General features: G+C 48.9%; 2 protein-coding genes across 2 annotated transcripts in view; one reads left to right on the plus strand and one right to left on the minus strand.

Moving 5' to 3' along the window:
• Nucleotides 1–22,813, plus strand: part of LOC147096368 (zinc-binding protein A33-like) — a 766,539-nt gene that overhangs the window by 60,582 nt on the left and 683,144 nt on the right. The gene's annotated exons all lie outside the window — the stretch shown is intronic.
• LOC147096371 (zinc-binding protein A33-like) lies at nucleotides 972–11,106 on the minus strand. Its single transcript, XM_085975162.1, has 6 exons — nucleotides 10,597–11,106; nucleotides 10,411–10,506; nucleotides 10,084–10,317; nucleotides 9,023–9,045; nucleotides 8,810–8,925; nucleotides 972–2,410 (listed from the first exon to the last, which is right to left on the minus strand). Exons 1-6 carry the CDS (start codon nucleotides 11,005–11,007, stop codon nucleotides 1,860–1,862), a joined length of 1,431 nt encoding a protein of 476 aa, XP_085831288.1. The 5' UTR covers nucleotides 11,008–11,106; the 3' UTR covers nucleotides 972–1,859.

The following is a 22,813-nucleotide window of genomic DNA, read 5'->3' on the forward strand; positions in this document are numbered from 1 at the left end:
CTGTCCTGTGATGAGAGATTGTGTAGAATGGGCCGATACTCTCTGGAGTTTAGAAGAATGAGAGGTGATCTCATTGAAACATACAAGATTCTGAGGGGGATTGACAGGGTAGATGCTGAGAGGTTGTTTCCCCTGGCTGCAGTGTCTAGAACTAGGGGGCATAGTCTCAGGATAAGGGGTAGGCCACTTAAGACTTAAATGAGGAGGAATTTCTTCACTGAGGGTTGTGAATCTTTGGAATTCTCTGCCCCAGAGGGCTGTGAATGCTGAATCTTTGAGTATATTCAAGGCTGAGATCGATAGATTTTTGGACTCTAGCGGAATCAAGGGATATGGAGATCAGGTGGGAAAGTGGAGTTGAGGTCGATGATCAGCCATGATATTGAATTGTGGAGCAGGCTCTAGGGGCCGTATGGCCGACTCCTGCTGTTACTTCTTATGTACAAGATGCACTGCAGAAACTCGCCACGGCCTCTTCAACAGCACCTCCCAAACCCGCGATCTCTACCGCCTAGAAGGACAAGGGCAGCAGGCTCATGGGAACACCACCACCTCCAAGTTCCCCTCCAAGTTACACACCATCCTGACTTGGAAATATATCGGCCGTTTCTTCATTGTTGCTGGGTCAAAATCCCGGAACTCCCTCCCTAACAACACTGTGGGCGAACCTTCACCACACAGACTGCAGCTTTTGAAGAAGGCGTCTCAGCAACACCACCTTCAGGGCAATTGGGGATGGGCAGTAAATGCTGGCCTGGGCAGTAAATGCTGGCCTGGCCAGCGACCCCCACATCCCAGGAATGAATAAAAAAAATCCAGAAGAAACTTTCAACTTGGAATGTTCGCAGTTCTATGAAAAAAGAATAAGAAACATAGAAGCTAGGAGCAGGACTCGGCCATTCGGCCCCTCGAGCCTGCTCCGCCATTCAATGAGATCATGGCTGATCATCCAAATTCAGTACCCGGTCCCTGCCTTCTCCCCATATCCCTTGATCCCTTTAGCCTTAAGAAATATATCTAACTCCTTCTTGAATATATTTAATGAATTGGCCTCAACTGCCTTCTGTGGTAGAGAATTCCACAGGTTCACCACTCTCTGGGTGAAGAAATTCCTCCTCCAAACGTACTTGAACGGGGTAGAACATAAGGAATGTTGAAAATATTTGTGAACAAAATGAAGGACATCAGAAAGTAATGGTTAAATGAAGTCAGGAATATGTTTCTTCAATCTGTAGATTTTAGAATTGACAGAGAGAGAGATCTGTAAAATAAAATGAAAAGAACCTTTGTCTGATTTCTGAGCAGCCTCCAGCAGGTGTTTGAAGAGCAGCTGGTTCAGTCGCTCAACGCGTCCACACTCCGCCCATTTGTATCTGAAAATTACAATCCGGGTCCTCTGTACTTCACTGGACCCCGGTTTCCAAATGATGTCGTTTCCCCCTGAAACAGGCGGGCGTTCCCGCTGCCCATCTCAGGACCCTACCCAAAGTGGCGATGGCTGAAGCTCCAGTGTAAACTTTAGTGCCATTTCCAGGCGACTCTCACTCCGGTTACACCAGGCGGGGGCTCTTAAAATCAGCCACATTAGTTCAGGATAGAAACAGGAGGAGGCCATTCAGCCCCTCGAGCCTGTTCCGCCATTCAATGAGATCATGGCTGATCTGTGACCTACCTCCATACACCCGCCTTTGGCCCATATCGTTTAATAACTTTGGTTATCTCAAGATTAAAATTAACAATTGACCCGGCAACAACTGCGGTTTATGGATAAGAGTTCCAAACTTCTAGCACCCTTTGTGTATAGAAGTGTTTCCTAATTTCACTCCTGAAAGGACTGGATATAATTTAAAATGGACCTGTTAATGACCTTTCACCCCACAGATTGTCAGCGGGACGGAGTTTTTCCCGTCGTCATTCCTTCCCGGATTGAAGATGGAAAAGATTCTCTCAGTGAAAGTGTGGGTGAAAGTGTGGAGATGGGACATGTTGTCCGCATTGTAAAATGACACCTGTCCACCCTCATAGTCCAGGTACACCCCGATCTTCCGGGGCTTCACACTCAGTGTGAGGGGGGTCAGTGAGGGGGAGGTGAAGGCAACATAGACATTTCCGGGGTACAGCCCCACAGTCCAGTATCCGCTCTCAGGTCTCAGGTTGATTTCCCCTTTTCTCCCGACAGACTCTCGGGCCACGCCCATAAACCACTGAGTCTTGTTCCCCACCTCCACCTCCCAGTAGTGTCTCCCAGATGTGAATCCCTCTGATCCCAGGACACAGACCCTGTGATCAAACCTCTCCGGGGTGTCAGGGAGCGGCTGCCATTTGTCTCCGAGTTTCACACTGGTCCGGTCCTCAGACAGGATGAGCTCGGGATTCGCTGTGTTCGGATCCAGAGTCAGAGAGGCTGGAGCTGGGGGAAAGTTAAAATAACACAGTCAGTGATTTAGTTCCTTGCTGTGATTTATTCAAACTCTTTCCTTTTTAAAGTGCCCACTCGGGCTCTGGGTTGTGTTCATGGAGTCTGCTGTCACTCCAGGGTTTATGGCCCAGGGGTCGATTTACGTCACTTCTCCCCCAACTCTGCCCGGAGATAAAGACACGAGAACCACTGGAGGGGAGAGAGAGAGAGCGGGGGTGGGGGGAGAGAGCGTGGAGGGATTGGGGGAGGGGAGAGAGAGTGGGGGAGGGGCGAGTGAGTGAATTTAAGAACTGAAGTAAGAACTGTGAATAACTCAAAGCAGATCAGAGAAAGTGGGTGAGAGTCTAGGTGGAAGTGAGTGATGATGGGATTAGTGTCACTGTGTGAAGCTGCTTTCAAAGGTGATGCGATGACTTTCTAGCGTGGTTCTAAACTCGGGTTTAAGCAGCTGTTTTCAAACGCCACAAGGAAAGTACTGTTGTGAGTAAAATATTTCACAGGTAAGACAGAGTCCAGCATAAGGGATGGGTTGGAAATAAATACACTGCAATTACATCTGAAGGAGAAACTGACATTTCTAATGCTCCTGACAAATGCCTGTAAGCACTTCACACAATGTATTACTTTTGAAGTGTATTTTCTGCTGTGATATAGGGCAGGGTGTCCAATAGGGCAGGGGGTCCAAATTAGACCTCCCCTCTCCTCAGCCCTCACAATTCCACTCTCCAAGCCCAGGCAGCTCAGTCCTATTTGGGTTTACAGTTTATGCCAGCTTCTTATCAAACTCTCTCTTGAAGCTGCTGATACCCTCAGACAACGCTGCCTCCCTTACTTTCCATACCCTCCGCATAAAGTATTTGGGTGTGATTTACGTCTCACTATCGCCCGGATTTAAAGTGTAAACGAGCAGTAATGAGGCAAAAATCACACGCAGTGCTTCCCACCTGGTTCCCACCAATGCCCGCCGGGATATGGTGTCGCAGCCGTGAAATAGGAATCCAGCACAAGGAGTTCGTTCGCTCCCGTGTCCTGGACAATATTTGACCCTCAACCAACATCACCAAAACTGGTCATCTGGTCATTATCACATCGCTGTTTGTGGGAGCTTGCTGTGCAGAAATTGGTTGTGGCGTTTCCTACATTACAACAGTGACTACACTTTAAAAACTCTTCATTGGCTGTAAAGCGCTTTGGGACGTCCTGAGGTCGTGAAAGGCGCGATATCAAAACACGTTCTTTCTTTCCGTCTTTCGTAACAGTTTCTCTGTGGTCAGGAGGTGCATGAATTATCCTGCCCGCGTCAGCGGGAGAAATCTCAGCGGGAATCGTGGAGCGGCGACTCTAAAAATGCCCCAGAGGCTCAGGCAGGCCTCAGAGCGTCAGCGGGAGAAATCTCGGCGGGAATCGTGGAGCGGCGACTATAAAAAGGCCCCAGAGGCTCAGGTAGGCCTCAGAGCGTCAGCGGGAGAAATCTCGGCGGGAATCGCGGAGCGGCGACTATAAAAGGCCCCAGAGGATCAGGCAGGTTGACCAATCTCCAATCTCAGAGGGAGAGAAGTAAAAAGTAATCGAAGTGTGACGTCACCAGAAAGCAGGTAAGTGATTGGTTGGTGAGTATTTCTCTCTTTATAAACTTAAACTCTGTGGTTTATAGTTTCTAAAATCTCTGTGGTGTAGCGGGGACTGTTTGTAAACCAGGGCCCTTAAATATATCATTTAACTGTAGTAAAATTGGTGGGATTGATTTGTTTAATTTAATTTGAATTAATTAAAGGGTAAGTCATGGCAGGACAGCCCGGTGCCATGGTATGCTCCTGCGATATGTGGGAACTCAGGGACACTTCCTGTGTCCCTGACAACTATGTGTGCAGGAAGTGTGACCAGCTGCAGCTACTGGCAGACCGCATTGCGGCGCTGGAGCTGCGATTGGATTCATACTGGAACATTCGCGAGGCTGAGGACGTCGTGAATAGCACGTTTAATCAGTTGGTCACACCGCAGGCAAAGGTTGGACAGGCAGAAAGGGAATGGGTGACCAACAGAGTACTAGGCGCAGGCAGTAATGCAGGGATCTCCTGTGGACATCCCCCTCTCAAACAGATACACCACTTTGAGTACTGTTGGGGGTGGGTGGCTTACCAGAGGAAGGCAGCAGCAGCCAACTTCCTGGCACCAGGGGTGGCTCTGCTGCACAGGACGGGAGGAAAAAGACTGGGAGAGCTATAGTAATAGGGGATTCTATTGTAAGGGGAATAGATAGGCATTTTTGCGGCCGCAAATGAGACTCCAGGATGGTGTGTTGCCTCCCTGGTGCAAGGGTCAAGGATGTCTCAGAGCGGCTGCAGAACATCTTGGAAGGGGAGGGTGAACAGCCAGTTGTCGTGGTGCATATAGGTACCAACGATATAGGTAAAAAGCGGGATGTGGTCCTAAAAGCGGAATATAGGGAGTTAGGACGTAAATTTAAAAATAGGACTTCAAATGTAGTAATCTCAGGATTGCTACCAGTGCCACGTGCTAGTCAGAGTAGAAATAGAAGGATATTTCAGATGAATATGTGGCTAGAGGATTGGTGCAAGGGGGAGGGAATCAAATTCCTGGGACATTGGAACCGGTTCTGGGGGAGGTGGGACCAGTTCAAACCGGACAGTTTGCACCTGGGCAGGGCCGGGACTGATGTCCTAGGGGGAGTGTTTGCTAGTGCTCTGGGGGAGGGTTGAAACTAAAATGGCAGGGGGTTGGGAAAGTGAGCAAGGGGACAGAGAAAAGGGAAACAAGGATAAAAGCAAAAGATAGGAAGGAGAAAAAGAAAAGTGGCAGTCAGAGAAATCAACAGTTTAAATCAAATATGGCCACAGTAAATAATAATTCAAATAGGTCTAAGAGCATTAAAAAAAACAAGCCTGAAGGCTTTGTGTCTTAATGCGAGGAGCATTCGTAATAAGGTGGATGAATTAGCTGCGCAAATAGAGGTAAACGAATATGATTTGATTGGGATTACGGAAACATGGCTCCAGGGTGGCCAAGGCTGGAAACTCAACATCCAGGGGTATTCAATATTCAGGAAAGATAGGCAAAAAGGAAAGGGAGGTGGGGTAGCATTGCTGGTTAAAGAAGGGATTAACACAATTGTAAGGAAGGATATTAGCTCTGATGATGTGGAATCTGTATGGATAGAACTGAGAAATACCAAGGGGCAGAAAACATTAGTGGGAGTGGTATACAGACCTCCAAACAGTAATGCGGAGGTTGGGGATGGCATTAAAAGGGAAATTAGAGAAGCGTGCAATAAGGGCACAGCAGTCATCATGGGTGACTTTAATCTACATATAGATTGGGTTAACCAAATTAGTAACAATACTGTGGAGGAGGAATTCCTGGAGTGTTTAAGGGATGGTTTCCTGGACCAATATGTCGAGGAACCAACCAGAGATCAGGCCATCTTAGACCGGGTATTATGTAACGAGAAAGAATTAATTAGCAATCTTGTTGTACGAGGCCCCTTGGGTCCGAGCGATCATATGATCAAATTCTTCATTAAGATGGAGAATGAAGTAGTCGACTCAAAGACTAGGGTCCTAAATTTAAATAAAGGAAACTACGATGGTCTGAGGCGCGAGTTGGGTAGGATTGATTGGGGAATGTCACTCAAAGGGGTGACGGTGGATAGGCAATGGCAAACATTCAAAGACCGCATGGATGAACTACAGAATTTGTTTATCCCAGTTTGGCATAAAAATGAAACAAAAAAGGTGACTCAACCGTGGCTAACAAGGGAAATTAGGGATAGCATAAGGTCCAAGGAGAGGACATATGAATTGCCCAGAAAAAGCAGTAAACCTGAGGATTGGGAGTAGTTTAAGATTCAACAATGGAGGACAAAGGGATTAATTAAGAAAGGGAAAATAGAATATGAGAGTAAGCTTTCAGGGAACATAAAAACTGACTGTAAAAGCTTTTATAGATATGTGAAAAGAAAAAGATTGGTGAAGTCAAGCGTAGGTCCCTTGCAGTCAGAATCGGGGAATTTATAATGGGGAACAAAGAAATGCTGACCAATTAAAAACATATTTTGGTTCTGTCTTCACAAAGGAGGACACAAATAACCTCCCAGAGATGTCAGGGAACATAGGGTCTGATGAAAGGGAGGAACTAAAAGAAATCAGTATTTGTAGGGAAATGGTGTTAGGGAAATTGATGGACTTGAAGGCCAATAAATCCCCAGGGCCTGATAATCTACATCCTAGGGTACTTAAGGAAGTGGCCTTAGAAATAGTAGATGCTTTGCTGATCATCTTCCAGCATTCAATGGAATCTGGAACAGTACCCATGGATTGGAGGGTAGCTAATGTTGCCCCACTATTCAAAAAAGGTGGTAGAGAGAAAACGGGGAATTACAGACCAGTAAGCCTGACATCGGTAGTGGGGAAAATGCTAGAGTCCATTATAAAAGATGTAATAGCAGAGCACTTGGAAAACAGTGACAAGATCGGACAAAGTCAACATGGATTTACAAAAGGTAAATCGTGCTTGACTAATCTACTGGAATTTTTTGAGGATGTAATTGGTAAAATAGATAAGGGAGAACCAGTGGATGTGGTGTATTTGGACTTTCAGAAGGCTTTCGATAAGGTCCCGCATAAGAGATTAGCGTGTAAAGTTAAGGCACATGGGATTAGGGGCAAGGTATTGACTTGGATAGTGAACTGGTTGGCAGACAGAAAGCAAAGAGTTGGAATAAATGGGTCTTTTTCCGAGTGGCAGGCAGTGACTAGTGGGGTACCGCAGGGATCGGTCCTTGGACCCCAGCTATTCACAATATATATTAATGATCTAGACAAGGGAACTAGATGTAATATCTCCAAATTTGCAGACGACACAAAGCTGGGTGGGTGTGTGTGCTGTGAGGAGGATGCCGAGAAACTCCAGGATGATTTGGACAGGTTGGGTAATTGGGCAAAAGCATGGCAGATGCAATATAACGTGGATAAATGTGAGGTTATCCACTTTGGTGGCAAAAACAGGAAGGCAGATTATTATCTGAAAGGCAATAGATTGAGAGAAGGAGAAGTGCAACGAGACCTGGGTATCCTTGTGCACCAGTCGCTGAAGGTAAGCATGCAGGTGCAGCAGACGGTTAAGAAGCCAAATGGCATGTTGGCCTTCGTAGTGAGAGGGTTTGAGTACAGGAACAAGGATGTCTTGCTGCAGTTATACAGGGCCTTGGTGATACCACATCTTGAGTATTGTGTGCAGTTTTGGTCACCTTATCTGAGGAAGGATGTTCTTGCCATGGAAGGAGTTCAGCGAAGATTCACCAGGCTGATACCTGGGATGGCAGGAATGACGTATGAGGAGAGATTGGGTCGATTGAGCTTGTACTCGCTGGAGTTTAGAAGAATGAGAGGGGAGCTCATTGAAATTTATAAAATTCTGACAGGACTGGACAGTCTAGATGCAGGAAGGATGTTCCCGATGGTCAGGGAGTCCAGAACCAGGGGTCACAGTCTAAGGATAAGGGGTAGGCTATTTAGAACAGAAATGAGGAGGAATTTCTTCACCCAGAGCGTGGTGAACCTGTTGAATTCTCTACCACAGAAGGCAGTAGAGGCCAATACATTAAATATATTCAAGAAGGAGTAGGATATATTTCTTAAGGCTAAAGGGATCAAGGGGTATGGGGAGAAAGCAGGGACCGGGTACTGAATTTGGATGATCAGCCAAGATCGTATTGAATGGCGGAGCAGGCTCGAGGGGCCGAATGGCCTACTCGTGCTCCTATCTTCCATGTTTATGTTTGCTGGTCAATCCTTGGTTTTCCAGCCGCCCACCGTCCCAACCCGCTCCACCCACCTTTAAACAGCTCCTGCTCACTTGCCTCCAGGGAGGATTTGGCGGATTTCCTGTCTCCCGCCTCCACCCTCAAGGATCACCGAGCATCTTCCCACGCTCCAAATCCATGGGCAACTCGCCAGCAATATTGTCCTGAAGCCCAACCCTGAGAATGGATTGGGCCTCTGACCAATTTCATGGAGCGAGCAGTGGGCTCACTGACTCACTGCCTGCCCGATCAATGGGGTCACTCAAAAACCCAACCTCGCTCAATCCAAACTGCCTTTTCACCCTCCCTTTTCTCAGTGTGAGACTATCCCTACTTTGTTGTAGACTCTGTGACTGTGTTAAACCTGTGGATGTTTATCTTCTCTCTGTGGTTTAGGATCTTGAATACTTCAATAAGATCACCCCAAGCCCTCCCTTATCCAAAGCAAAGACTCCTGACTTCCAGACTAGACATGGACATCAGTGATCATTTAATCTGGGGTCCGGGAGCCCGTTCAGTCTATTCTCATCTGGATTTATAAATCAGGAAAAGGAATATAAGAGTTTTACCGGGGTTAATGGCGTCTATCATTTCTCTCCACGCTGTGTACTGTAAAGGGCCGTTGAACTTTCCGATAGACAGGGCACCATCTGCTACTGACAGTACTTGCCTGTCCTCACTAATCCTGTAAATATTGAACAGTTGATGTTATAAATCGACATTTATCACTTTTCTGAGTTATTTTACCAAACTTTGCAGTTTCAGTTAAGAGCATGTCCTACCTCCTCTTCCGACAAGCTTCCTCCTGAAATAAATAAAACACAAACATTGAGGAGGATAGTAAAAGACTTCAGGAGGACACAGACAGGCTGGTGAAATGAGCAGACACAGGGCAGGTAGAATTTAACACAGAGAAGTGTGAAGTGATGCATTTTGGAAGGAAGAATGAGGAGAGGCAAAATAAACTAAATGGAACAATTTTAAATGTGGTGCAGGAACAGAGAGAGCTGGGGGATCACATTCACAAATCGCCGAGATAACTGGCAAAAATAAGTGGGTGGGGATTTTTTAACAGTGACTTCTGATGATCAAGACATCGAGGGGTATGGGGAGAGAGCGGGAACATGGTATTGAGATAGAGGATCAGCCATGATCATATTGAATGGCGGAGCAGGCTCGAAGGGCCGAATGGCCTACTCTTGCTCCTATTTTTCTATGTTTTTATGATCTGGAATGCATTGACTCACAGGAAGTCGATTTAAGAACTATTTACAAAAGGGAATTGAATATATACTTGAAAAGGAAAACATTGCAGGGCTATGGGGAAAGAGCAGGGGGAGTGGGTCTAATTGCACAGCTCTTTCAAAGAGCCGGCACAGGCACAATGGGCCTTTTGTGCTGTGGGATTCTATGATTGTAAGTCGTTGAAAAGCCTGATTTGTGTGTCAGATACTGGAACTCAACATCAGTGTCACTCACAGACAGTGACTCTCTCACCCACCGCACCAGACACACCCACACACTCACAACATGGAACTGGAACTGGATTGCAATCTGAGGGCCAGGAAAATATTAAACTGCAGCAACACGGAAATAATTACAAGCAAAATATCAAGTTCACGACAACTCATTCCCGGGAGGCTGCAGGTAATCCCGGGAATCTGCGGACAGTGTGGGAGCCAGTTAGTTCGGTGACAACAACAGAACCGCCCCGGAATAGACAAAACAATCGGTTTAAGTCAGTTTCCAATTATTCAGCAAATGCTGCATTTATTTCAGTTATCATCGGTTATTTTGTGACTGTGTGAAGTTTCACTGAACTGACCCGCAATATAATCCTCACCTTCAGAAATGTCAGTCCGTCTTTTTGCTCCATCTGTTTCTGCAACTTTGAGAGTTTCTCCTGAATAGAATTTAAATTCTCTTGAATTTCTCGAAGGTTTTTCTCCATTGTTTTTAGAATCTCCCCCTCTTGTTTCCTGAGATCTCGGATTAAACGCTGCTCTTTCTCACTGAGAATCTGGTGCATTTTAGCGAACTCGGATGTGATGCGGGTCTGCAGACTGCTCGACTGTTCCTACCAAATGAAATGTGAAACATAATTAATGTACCGCGATAAATGGAACAAAACTAACCGAGATCCCAGAAAATCAGCACAGGGAGACCTTACCCTAACTGCGGAAATCTGCTGTTTCTGTTTTAATTCTGTTTCTAGAACCGCCGATTTCTTCTCTGTGAGAGAATCTAAGGAAGGTTTCAGCTGATCCTGGGATTGGGAGAGAAAATCACAGAATAAAAGTGTTAGACCATGAAAATGTGATAAAATAATCAGGTGATCAAATCTGCTCCCTTTTACCTTGTAGATTCCAACAGCTTCTTTAATGGGCATGAAGCGGTGCTCTCTGTGTTTCCGCGCATCTCTACAAATCAGACAGATCAATTTCTTGTCAGTTTCACAAAACAGCTTCAGTTCTTCCTGATGTTCCTCACAGTGAAGTTTACTTTCCTTCTCTTTTGGATTCAGGGTTAATTTTCGAGCTTTCTCGGACAGATTCGCTAAGGCCCGATTTACTCTGAGGTTTATTTCCGGAAACTCCTTTCTACATTCCGGGCAGGAGTTTGTCTCCTTCTTTTCCCAACACTGTGAGATACAGGAGCGGCAGAAGTTGTGCCCACACTCCAGTGAAACCGGATCGGTGAAGAAATCCAGACAAATGGGACAAATTGCCTCCTCGGTCCAACTCTCAGCCTGCTGTCTGGAAGCCATGTTCACACTCAGCACTTCCTGATTCAAACCGCTTTCAGTTTTGATGTTTCTCTGCTGCTGAACACCTTCAGTTCAGTGATTTCAGCCTATCAGAGCACGGAGGGGAATAATTGAACCCTGGCCGGGAGGGTGAAGGTTCCGGGAGTGTTGACAGTGGGGGGAGGGAGAGAGAGGGAGGGAGGAGGTGGAGATGGGCGGGGATCGAGATTCCAGGGCACTTTGCTCCAGACCGAACTCACTGCCGACTACAAACCCTCTGGTGACACACGGTGTGTGATAGAGATCCATAAACTGAATTCTGTTAATGATTGCAACCGCTCCCATAGCTGCCAAAGAGTGATATAAGATGTCAGATACAGAGAAGGGCTGTAAGGGAAATGACATATGTGGTAGAGAGAAATGAAATATTTGTATTTCTAGCGCGTCTTTCACCACCTCAGGACATCCCAAAGTGCTTCACAGCCCATGAAGTAGTTTTGAAGTGAAGTCACTTTTGTGATGTAGCGAAACACAGCAGCCAAGCGAGCACAGCAAGATCCCACAAACAGCAATGAAATAAATGAGCAGAGCACCTGTTTTTCAGGTGTTGGTTGAGGGATAAATATTGCTCAGGCCATCAGGAGAACTCCCCTCCTCTTCGGAATAGTGCCGTAATTTCCATCCACCTGAGAGGGCAGACTGCGCCACTGTTTACCGTCTCACCGAAAGGCGGCACCATTTGACAGTGCGGATTCTTCAGTGCTGCTCCGGAGTGTTATCCTGGGTTATGTGATAAAGTCTATGGAGTGGGACTTCATCCCACAATCCTCGCACTCAGAGGTGAGAGCGCTCCCCCTGAGCCACAGCTGACACCTCCCACTGGGGCAGAGGCGGCTGCCCACCTGCTTCTGGAATGTGTGTTTGCAGAGGGAGTCTGGAGAGAAGATGCAGTGGATTTTCTGTCGAGGCCGGGTCCTCCCAGGAAACTCCATAACACAGGCCTCTGTGCTCAATGGATCCTTCCCAGGGACACTGGGCCAGAAACAAACATCAACTGATTGTGGAAGGACTTGGAGTGACATCTTCCCTCCAATATTAGGAGGAATTTCTTTACACAGAGAGTGGTGAGAATGTGGAACTCGCTGCCACATGGAGTGTATGCAGTAGAGGGCATTGATGCATTGAAAGGGAGGCTTGATGCATACACTAGAGAGAAGGGAATAGAGGGATACGCGGGCAGGGGGGGAAGAGGTACTTAGAGTGGGAGGAGTCTCGTTTGGAGGATAAACACCGGCCTGGACCAGTTGGGCCGAATGGGCTGTTTCTGTGCTGTAGATTCGATGGTTCAAGACATCCTTTGTCTTGTCTGAAACTTGCTGGTCTTCCATATCAAGGGCCTGTGTGTGACTGAGTATTGCAGACTTACTCATTGCATGGCCCGGAACTAGATGCTCAGGGATGCACTGAAGCTTGGTGCAGCTGCTGCAAAATACAACCTGGGGAGCGGCCACAATCTGAGGCCCTCCCGTCATTCTCCCCGTGTAGTGTCAGACTAACTATCACAGCCTTTCAAATGTAATAGGGTGAACATGACTTGACATTATCCAACAACAACTTGTATTTATATAGCGCCTTTAATGTAGTGAAACGTCCCAAGGTGCTTGTGGTAAACCACTGTTATTGTTGTTCACCGTTGTTGTTGTTGTTGCACACTGTTGTATCTATGCGTGCCTCAGCTGGCTCCGCCCCTGGCTCCACCCACATGCCCAGGTATAAAGGTGACTGCTCTGCAGCCCCCTGCCTTCTTGGAAACCAGTCAACCACGAGAGGCATGCTCTGTTCTTTGTTAATAAAAGCCTTTTAGTTACTCTCCTAACTCTCCGTCTTTTATTAGTAATTGATAGCGCATCAATTTTATTAACAAAAACAAAATGTCGGCAGCAGGCGCTGCAGCAAACGACGGCACCAAACGCTGAGCAGCAGGCGCTGCTGCATGCCCTCAGACCAACATGCCTGGCCCTAGACCCTCAAGAGGCGGGTTCGTCTACCAAGTTCGCACAATGGCTGCGTTGCTTTGAAGCTTACCTGGAAGCCTCAGCCGTGACACTAGATGGAAACAAACTAAAAATCCTGGCCTCCAAGGTGAGCCACCAAGTCTACACGCTCATCCAGGACGCGACTACCTACGCGGCAGCTATCAACCTGCTAAAAGGACAATACACACGCCCGGTAAATACGGTTTATGCCAGACACCTCCTGAGATCCCGCAAACAGCCGTCCGGGGAATCGGTGGAGGCATTCCTACGGGCACTACAGATACTCGGCCGAGCCTGTGATTGTAAAGAGGTATCGGCCGCGACACACATGGAGGGACTTATCCAAGATGCTTTCGTTGCGGACCTCAAGTCCGACTACTCCCGGCAGAGACTGTTGGAGAAGGGCGAAATCGACCTGAAGAAGGCAGTGTCCCTCGCTCTCTCGCTAGACGCGGCCCACCGGAATATGGACGCATTCTCCCCTAACCGCTCCGCACCGTGGACGCCGCAACCTTGGGTCATGGGACCGCCACCCCCAGCACCAACTGCTGCAGCGATGTCCAAGGGCCCGAAATGTTACTTTTGTGGCCAGGTAAAACACCCCAGAGCACGCTGCCCGGTGAAGAACGCTACCTGCTCTGGCTGCGGGAAGAAAGGACACTACGTCAGCGCCTGCAAAGGTAAAACTGTTAACACCAGCAGCGCCGCGTGTGAACCGTGGGGGCAGCCATCTTGTCCGCCATCTTGGACACCTCCAGCCGCGTGGGGATCGGGATCATGGGCGCAGCCATTTTGTCCGCCATCTTGGACTCCAAAAGCGGGTGACCCGGACTCAACCACCGCCTCGTCTGACGACCACAGCGACTCGCTCGACCATACGCTGGCCTCCGTGACGCTGGACCAATCTCTCCCTCACCAACTGTCCAGGTCCATGATGGACATTACGGTAAACGGCCGCGCAACTACCTGCCTTTTCGACAGCGGGAGCACGGAGAGCTTTATCCACCCCGACACGGTGCGCAGTTACTCTCTCCCGGTCCTGCCAACGCGCCATCGGATCTCTATGGCTTCCAAATCCCATTCAGCAGACGTCGGTGGCTACTGTGTAGTGACCCTTTCAGTAAGGGGCACAGAATACAAAAATTTTAAACTTCTTGTCCTGCCCCATCTCTGCGCTGCCGTTCTACTGGGGTTGGATTTTCAGTGCCACCTTAAAAGTGTCACATTAGCGTACGTCAGACCCCTCCCCCCACTCACAGTCTGCAGCCAGCAGCTTTTAAATCGCCCGCCGCGCACCATTTGCAGCCTCTCCACGCTTAAAGTCTCCCCACCCCCATTGTTCGCTAACCTCACCCACGACTGTAAGCCCATCGCTACCAAAAGCAGGCGGTACAGTGCCGGGGATAGGAGCTTCATTAAATCCGAAGTAGCAAGACTCCTGAAGGAAGGGATTATTGAGGGTAGCACTAGCCCATGGCGAGCACAAGTGGTGGTAGTGAAGACTGGCGAAAAACAGCGCCTAGTTATTGACTACAGTCAGACGATCAATCGCTACACCCAGTTAGATGCATACCCACTCCCCCGCATATCTGACATGGTCAATCAGATAGCACAATACCGGGTGTTCTCGACGATTGATCTGAAGTCGGCATACCACCAGCTCCCCATCAGGGCTGAGGACCGCCAGTACACAGCTTTTGAAGCTGACGGTCGTCTCTACCACTTCCTCTGAGTCCCCTTCAGCGTCACCAACGGGGTTTCGGTCTTCCAAAGGGAGATGGACCGAATGGTTGACCAGAACGCGCTGCAGGCCACCTTCCCCTACCTAGACAACGTCACCATCTGCGGCCACGACCAGCAGGACCATGACGTTAACCTAGAGAAATTCCTCCGTACGGCCCAGCGGCTGAATCTAACATACAACAAGGACAAATGTATGTTTCGCACCACGCGCCTCGCCATTCTTGGCTGCGTAGTGGAGAATGGAGTCATCGGCCCCGACCCCGACAGGATGCGCCCCCTTATGGAGCTCCCCCTCCCCCACTGCCAAAAAGCACTGAAGAGATGCCTAGGGTTTTTCTCTTACTATGCTCAGTGGGTGCCCAACTATGCGGACAAAGCCAGACCCCTCATCAAGTCCACCTCCTTCCCCCTGACAGCAGAGGCATGTGCAGCCTTCACTCTCATAAAAAGAGATATTGCGAAGGCCACAATGCACGCAGTGGATGAGTCCATCCCTTTCCAAGTGGAGAGCGACGCATCTGACTTCGCCCTAGCTGCAACCCTTAACCAGGTGGGGAGACCCGTGGCCTTTTTCTCAAGGACCCTCCAGGGCCCCGAGATTCGACACTCCTCTGTCGAAAAGGAGGCCCAGGCCATTGTGGAAGCGGTGCGACATTGGAGGCATTACCTGGCCGGAAAACGATTTACCCTGCTCACTGACCAGCGTTCAGTAGCTTTTATGTTTAATAATAAGCAGAGGGGCAAAATCAAGAACGACAAGATCTTGAGGTGGAGAATTGAACTCTCCACCTACAATTACGATATCTTGTACCGGCCCGGGAAACTCAATGAGCCCCCAGATGCCCTATCACGTGGTACATGCGCCAACGCGCAGGCTGATAGACTGCAGACCCTCCACAATGACCTCTGCCACCCGGGGGTCACCAGGTTCTTCCATTTCATCAAATCCCGTAACCTGCCCTACTCCATCGAGGAGGTCAGGACCGTGACCAGGAACTGCCAAATCTGTGCCGAGTGCAAACCGCATTTTTATAGGCCAGACAGAGCAAGCCTGATCAAGGCCACTCGCCCCTTCGAGCACCTGAGCGTCGATTTTAAAGGGCCCCTCCCCTCCTCTGACCGCAACGTGTACTTCCTCAACATAATTGATGAGTACTCCCATTTCCCGTTTGCCATCCCTTGCCCAGACATGACCAGTACCACGGTCATTAAATGTCTGAATGACCTTTTCGCCTTGTTCGGCTTCCCTAGCTATATCCAAAGCGACCGGGGCTCATCCTTTATGAGCGACGAACTCCATCAGTACCTGCTCACGAGAGGTATTGCTACAAGCAGGACCACCAGCTACAACCCCCGGGGGAACGGCCAGGTGGAAAGAGAGAACGCGACGGTTTGGAAGGCCGTCCTCTTAAACTTAAAATCTAAGGGCCTTCCGACCTCTCGCTGGCAGGAGGTCCTCCCTGCGGCGCTCCACTCCATTCGGTCACTGCTTTGTACGGCCACCAATGCCACCCCCCATGAAAAAATGTTCATTTTCCCCAGGAAGTCCACATCGGGGACCTCACTACCGACATGGCTGACGTCTCCAGGACCCGTCCTACTGCGGGAGCACGTGAGGTCCCATAAAATGGACCCCCTGGTCGAGAGGGTGAGCCTCCTCCACGCCAACCCCCAGTATGCTTATGTGGCGTACCCGGATGGGCGGGAGGACACAGTCTCCATACGAGACCTCGCATCTTCGGGTGCCCCTGAAACACTACCATTGCCATCCACCACTACCCGCAACCCAACCCCTGTAGACGGCATGCCGCAGCCCCAGGACCCGTCATTGACCACCCAACCACTCAATGAGATGCCAGATTCAACGTTGGATGCTGCACCATCACCGCCACCACCACGACGATCAGGACGGCATACAAGGCCACCTGATAGACTTACTTACATGAACCTTTAGTACACTTCACCCCGCCGGACTCAATTTTAAACAAGGGGTGAATGTGGTAAACCACTGCTATTGTTGTTCACCGTTGTTGTTGTTGTTGCACACTGTTGTATCTATGCATGCCTCAGCTGGCTCCGCCCCTGGCTCCACCCACATGCCCAGGTATAAAGGTGACTGCTCTGCAGCCCCCTGCCTTCTTGGAAACCAGTCAACCACGAGAGGCATGCTCTGTTCTTTGTTAATAGAAGCCTTTTAGTTATTCTCCTAACTCTCCGTCTTTTATGAGTAATTGATAGCGCATCAGTGCTTCACAGGAGTATTATAAGAAATAAGGAGAAATTAGGGCAGATGACCAAAAGCTTGGTCAAAGAGGAAGGTTTAAAGGAGGAAAGAGAGGTAGAGAGGCAGCGAGCTTTAGGGAGGGAATTCCAGAGCTTAAGGCCAAGACAACAGAAGGCACGGCCATCAATGGTTGAGTGATTATAATCAGGGATGCTCAAGAGGGCAGAATTAGAGGAGCGCAGATATCTCGGGGGTTGTTGGGCTGGAGGAGATTACAGTGATAGGGAGGGACGAGGCATGGAGGGATTTGAAAACAAGGATGGGAATTTTGAAATTCAGGCATTGCTTAACCGAGAGCCAATGAAGGCCAGCGAGCACAGCGGTGATGGGTGAATGGGTCTTGGTGAAATTTGGGACACTGCAGCCGAGTTTTGGATGACTTAAGTTTACGTAGTGTAGAACGTGGGAGACCAGCCAGGAGTGCATTGGAATAGTATCTTCTCGAGGTAACAAAGGCAGGAATATGGGTTCCAGCAGTGGATGAGCTGAGGCAAGGGCGGAGACGGGTGATGTTACGGAGGTGCAAATAGGTAGTCTTAGTTATGGCATGGATATGGGGTTGTAAGCTTATTTCAGGGTCAAATATGACTCCATTATTGCGAACAGCGTGGTTCAGTCTCAGACAGATGTTACGGAGAAGGATGGAGTCTGTGGCTAGGGAACGGAGTTTGTGGTGGGGACTGAAAACAATGGCTTCGTTCTTGGCAAAGTTTAATTGGAGAAAATTTCTGCTCATCAAGAACTGGATGTCGGACAAGCAGTCTGAAAATTTAGAGACTGTGGAGGGGTCGGGAGGAGTGGTGGTGAGGTAGAGCTGGGTGTTGTGAACGTACATGTGGAAACTGACGCTGTGTTTTCGGATGATGTCGCCAAGGGGCAGCATGTAGATGAGAAATAGGAGGGGGCCAAGGAAAGATCCTTTGGGGGCACCAGTGGTAATGGGAAGAGAAGCCATTACAGGTGATTCTCTGGCTATGATTAGATAGATAAGAATGGAACCAGGCGAGTGTAGCCCCACCCTGCTGGATGACGGTGTAGAGGCATTGGAGGAGGATGGAATGGTCAATCACGTCAAATGCTGCAGACAGGTCGAGAAGGACGAGGAGGGATAGTTTATCTTTGTCACAGTCAGAAAGGATGTTATTTGTGACTTTGATGAGAGCCGTGTCGGTACTGTGGCAGGGGCGGAAACTTAATTAGAGGGATTCAAACATGGAGTTCCGGGAAAGATGGGTACAGATTTGGGAGGTGACAACACGTTCAAGGATGTTGGAGAGGAAAGGGAGTTTGGAGATGGGGCGGTAGTTTGCAAGGACGGGGGGGGGGGGTCAAGTGTTGTTTTCTGAGGAGAGTGATGATGATGGTAGATTTGAGGGAGAGGGGGACAGTACCTGAGGAGAGAGAACCGTTAACAATGTCCAATGTCAGCTAACATGGGAGCCAGAAAAGGAAGTTGGGTGGTCAGCAGTTTGGTGGGAATAGGGTCGAGGGAGCAGGAAGTGGGTCTCGTGGACAAGATGAGCATGGAGAGGTCATGAGGGGAGATCGGAGAGAAACTGGAGAAAGATGCGAGTTCAGGACTCGGGCAGTGGGAAACCTTAGAGGAAGTGTGGCCCGATGGACGAGGGGAAGGAAGGGAAGTGGCAGAGGCAGCTGAACAGATGGTATCAATCTTAGAGACAAACAAGTCCAGGAGCTCCTCACACTTCTTGTCGGAGGTGAGGGTGGAGGAGACAGGGGAGAGGGGTTTAAGAAGACCATTAGCAGTAGAGAATAGAAGCCGGGGTTTATCTTTACATTCCAGAATTCTGGAACAGTGAGCAATTTTGGCAGACAACAGCAGGACCCGATAATGCTTTATGTGGTCCAGCCAGATCTGGCGGTGAACGGCTAAACCAGTTGTCCGCCATATCTTGCTTAAAAATCTGTTCCATTTCCTGCTTTTTCCCAGTTCTGACAAAAGGTCATCGACCTGAAACGTTAACTCTGTTTCTCTCTTCACAGATGCTGCCTGACCTGCTGAGCGTCTCCGGCATTTTCTGTTTTTATTTCAGATTTCCAGCATCTGCAGTATTTTCTTTTTGCGTTGTCCACCATATCTGCTCATGTCTGTGTTCCATGGAATTAAGGAAGTGAATGTGAGGGCCGTACCAGGGGGAACAGCCCGGGTAAGAGAGAGTAATTGTTTTACTAGGGACTAGGGCATCAAAAGTGGTGGTGAGGGTCTGGTTGAGTGGATCGCTAGATGCAGACATTTCGTAGTGAATGGAGGGCCAGAGGCTGGACAGTTGGGATTTTGTAGGTCTAGTTGTAAGAGAGTTGGGAGAGAGTTTTTTCCAGGGGCGGACACAGAAGGAAGTAGGGTTGGGAGGGTGGAAGGGGGATGTGGGTGGAGAGCGATATGAGGAAGTGGTCAGAGATGGCCCTATCTGTGATTGACACGGTGGGAGTAGCGAGGCCATGAGAGATGGCAAGGGCGAGGGGATGGCCGTGAATATGGGTTGGGGAGTTTCCATGGAGGAGAGATTAAGGGAGGATAGGAGGCTGGTGAACTCAGAGGAGAGAGAGCAGGATGAATTGAGATGGTGGTTGAAATCCCCAAGGATCAGAAGTCGCTCGGTGCAGGGGCTGAGTGAGGAAAGCAGTGACGATATCTCGGTAATAACATTGTTCTGGTACTTGGGTGGGCGGTAGAGAACGAGAATTTTAAATGAGGTGAGAGGGGTGGGATAAGGTGAGATGCTCAAAGGAGGAGAAAGTGCCGAGGAGTAGGGGGACAGATCAAGGTGTGATTTGGTGATGAGAGCCACGCCGCCACTATGGCGGTCTGAGCGGGGCAAGTGGTGAAAGGTATAGCCAGGCGGTGAGGCTTCATTTAAGGGTAAGGTGTCATCACCCCTCAACCAAGTTTCTGTCGGGGCCCTGATGTTGATGCAATCGTCCATGATAAGCTCATGGGTGGCAAGGGCCTTGTTCACAAGTGAACGGACATTCTGGAGAAGATGTGGAGAGGGTCGGTGATGGCTGACCCATTGCCAGCGTCCACAGGGTCAGTGCTGGGGGGGGATGAGTTGGACGGGGAGGAGATTGGCAAGATTAGCCCCCAGTGGGTGCGCTGGGTGGGAAGGTCAGCGAGAGAATAGGATACGACAGGTGGGTTGCTGTTCATAAGGAGGCAGTGACAAGCGCCTCGATGGGCCCTTCGTAGGATGGCAAGAGAGGCCCAGAGGGAAGCTGTAGGCCTGTCTAAGAGGGAGTCAAGCCTGGGACGGCAGTGGAGAGTAGGAAGGTCGAAGAGTAATGAATGAATGGGGTAGGGATTTGGGAGGGCAGAGTATCCGAGAGAGGAGAGATGAAAGGAGGCAAGATGGCAGGAGAGAGTGGTCAGGACCGGATAGAGAGAAAAGGAAAAGGGAGAAAAAGAGGAACAAGAAATGAACCGTCCGGAGGGGCAGCCAAAGTGTGCACACGAATGGACACAGGGAAAAGCTCAGGTTACACAGGCCTGGTTATGTAGTAATTAATGGGATACATATTTCCTGGTAGCAGGGAATAGGTTGGAGACAATAGTAGGGAGACCAGGGTCAATGTCAGAGGTCCCATGGGGGGACAAAGCTGACGGAAGCAGGATGGAGCCGGCACGGAGCATCGACGAACCGCTGTCCAAAGCAGGCCAGTGAAGTCCAGAAGCTATTTGAAGGGTAGAGAGTTCGAGGATGGAGATTGTTGCTGTAGGAATGAGAGTCGGTAGCGGTGCAGAAAGATGATGGTGAAATTGACGCAAGTTGGAGGTCACCGTAGATCAAAAGCGGTGGAGAAATAGTTAAACCACAAGCCAGCGACCAGCAAAGCTGAAAACCAGTAGAGCGAGTCACCAGACAGCAAGAGAAACAACAGCTGCTAGCTAGAAGCCAACAATGCTGAAAAACCAGTAGAACCAGTTCAGCAGAGACACATCCGCAGTTTAAAAGTTATTTTTAAACAACATTAAATAAAAACATCAAGAATATCGAGAATCATCGGGGCCCAGAGACAGAGGAGAATTAAAACACGGGCAGAAATACACCAAGGGAACCACAGACTCCAGCTGGGAAGTTAAAGGTAAAGAGGGGCAGGGGAGAGGAACTAGGGTGAGATAGAACACCAGTGGGAAGGACATGACAAAGGGACCATCCGAGACACGGCAAATTAAATAATACCCGAGGGAAGGACAAAGTAAAAGCGGCACCAGATAGAAGTGAAATCAAAAGGGAACAGGAGGGAGTGTCAGAAACATGGGAAAACCCAGGGGATGGAAATGATCAGAACATTCAAGCGTGTGGAGTGTTTAGAATAGAGAGTGGACAAGGTCATCACCTGTGGAGAGAGAAGACAGGTTAACATTCCGGGAATACACCCTGCATCGGAACTGGGAACTGAAAGATCAGCAAGGGCCTGTGTAGGGCTGGGGAATAGAAGGAGGGGGAAGAGAAGAAACAAATGGATGGTGAATTGTAGAGAGGAACTGACTGGGTGGAATGAGCTGTGAGCTGCAGGAACCCGGTGACCTTCCTGCCTGTAATGTTGCTCCACAGGCGGAAGGTGGCGCTACATGGCGGTGTTTGTGATGAATTAGTGCAACACCTCTGCTGCCCAGCGCTGTTATTAAACTGCACCATAGAAGCGGCATTTATTAAACACACAGCGATTCGGGGCTTAATTACATCACAGAAACATGAACTAAACGTGTTGTTTGTTTTATTTACACCTTGTTCCAGACTCTGGCTCCTTACAATTCCCATCCCGAACTGATCGGGCCGATTTTAAGAGCCCCCGCCTGGTGTAACCGGAGTGATAGAGCCCAGAATTGGACCCAATGCTCCAGCTGGGGCTGAACCCATGTTGTATATCGGTGTTTTATTTATCCCTCAACCAGCATTAGTAAAACAAAATCAGATTGCTGTCTGTGGGAGCTTGCTGTACCATTTATGTTATATTGCCTCTCCCCATTCTTCCTACCGAAATGCATCATTTCACACTGTGTTGAATTACATCCACCATGTGTCTGCCCATTTCACCAGTCTGTCTATTTCCTCCTGAAATGTATTACTATTCTCCTCACTGTTTATTGCCTGACCGAGTTTTGTGTCATCTGCAAACTTTGAAATGTTGCCTTTTATACCCAAGTGAAATGGAGTTCAGATGCAGACCAACCAATATCTAATAAATGGCAGAAGAGGCTCGAGGGGCTGAATGGCCTACTCCTGTTCCTGGGTCAGCCTAGAAACTGAGTGTCAGCAGGTAATGAGCTCTAGAAAACAAGCCGGACCCATTCTCAACAAAGATCCACCCAATGCCAAGTCACCAGATAGCGGGAGAAACAGGCCCCCTGGCTGATCCTTCCCCACCCCGAACCCTGGGATGCTGAGGCCCATCTCTGCACCTCCACTGTCTCTCTGCTTCAGATAGTGTGTCTCACCAGCAATCCAGCCTGGACCCTCCCTGGTCTGTGTGTCTCAGTAAACACACCAAGCAGCGCTCGGCAATTCTGACACCACCTTCTGATTTAGGCACAGACTCTGCAGACAGATGAAGCAGATACTTTTATTTCTGTGTGCCGGGTACAAGCAGACAGCACTTTACAATTTATCAAACACTTTCAATACTTGGTTACAATGATATACTTTGTTTCCTATTAAACTCTGCAGGATACAACATTTAAAGCCACTCATCAAACCCTGAAACACAGATGCAACTTTAAAATATGAGGTTGATCAGAATGTGA

Source organism: Somniosus microcephalus, unplaced genomic scaffold (genome assembly GCF_052327205.1).
Source record: "Somniosus microcephalus isolate GS21.2 unplaced genomic scaffold, FLI_Smic_1.0 unresolved_chr1, whole genome shotgun sequence".
Lineage (NCBI taxonomy): Eukaryota > Metazoa > Chordata > Chondrichthyes > Squaliformes > Somniosidae > Somniosus > Somniosus microcephalus.

Coding starts and splice junctions, on each gene's coding strand:
- LOC147096371 (XM_085975162.1), bottom strand. CDS start 11,007: ATGGCTTCCAGACAGCAGGCTGAGAGTTGGACCGAGGAGGCAATTTGT. Junction 10,507..10,596: donor AAGCTGTTGGAATCTACAAG/GTAAAAGGGAGC, acceptor TCCCAATCCCAG/GATCAGCTGAAACCTTCCTT. Junction 2,411..8,809: donor GATAGACGCCATTAACCCCG/GTAAAACTCTTA, acceptor ACTTTCCCCCAG/CTCCAGCCTCTCTGACTCTG.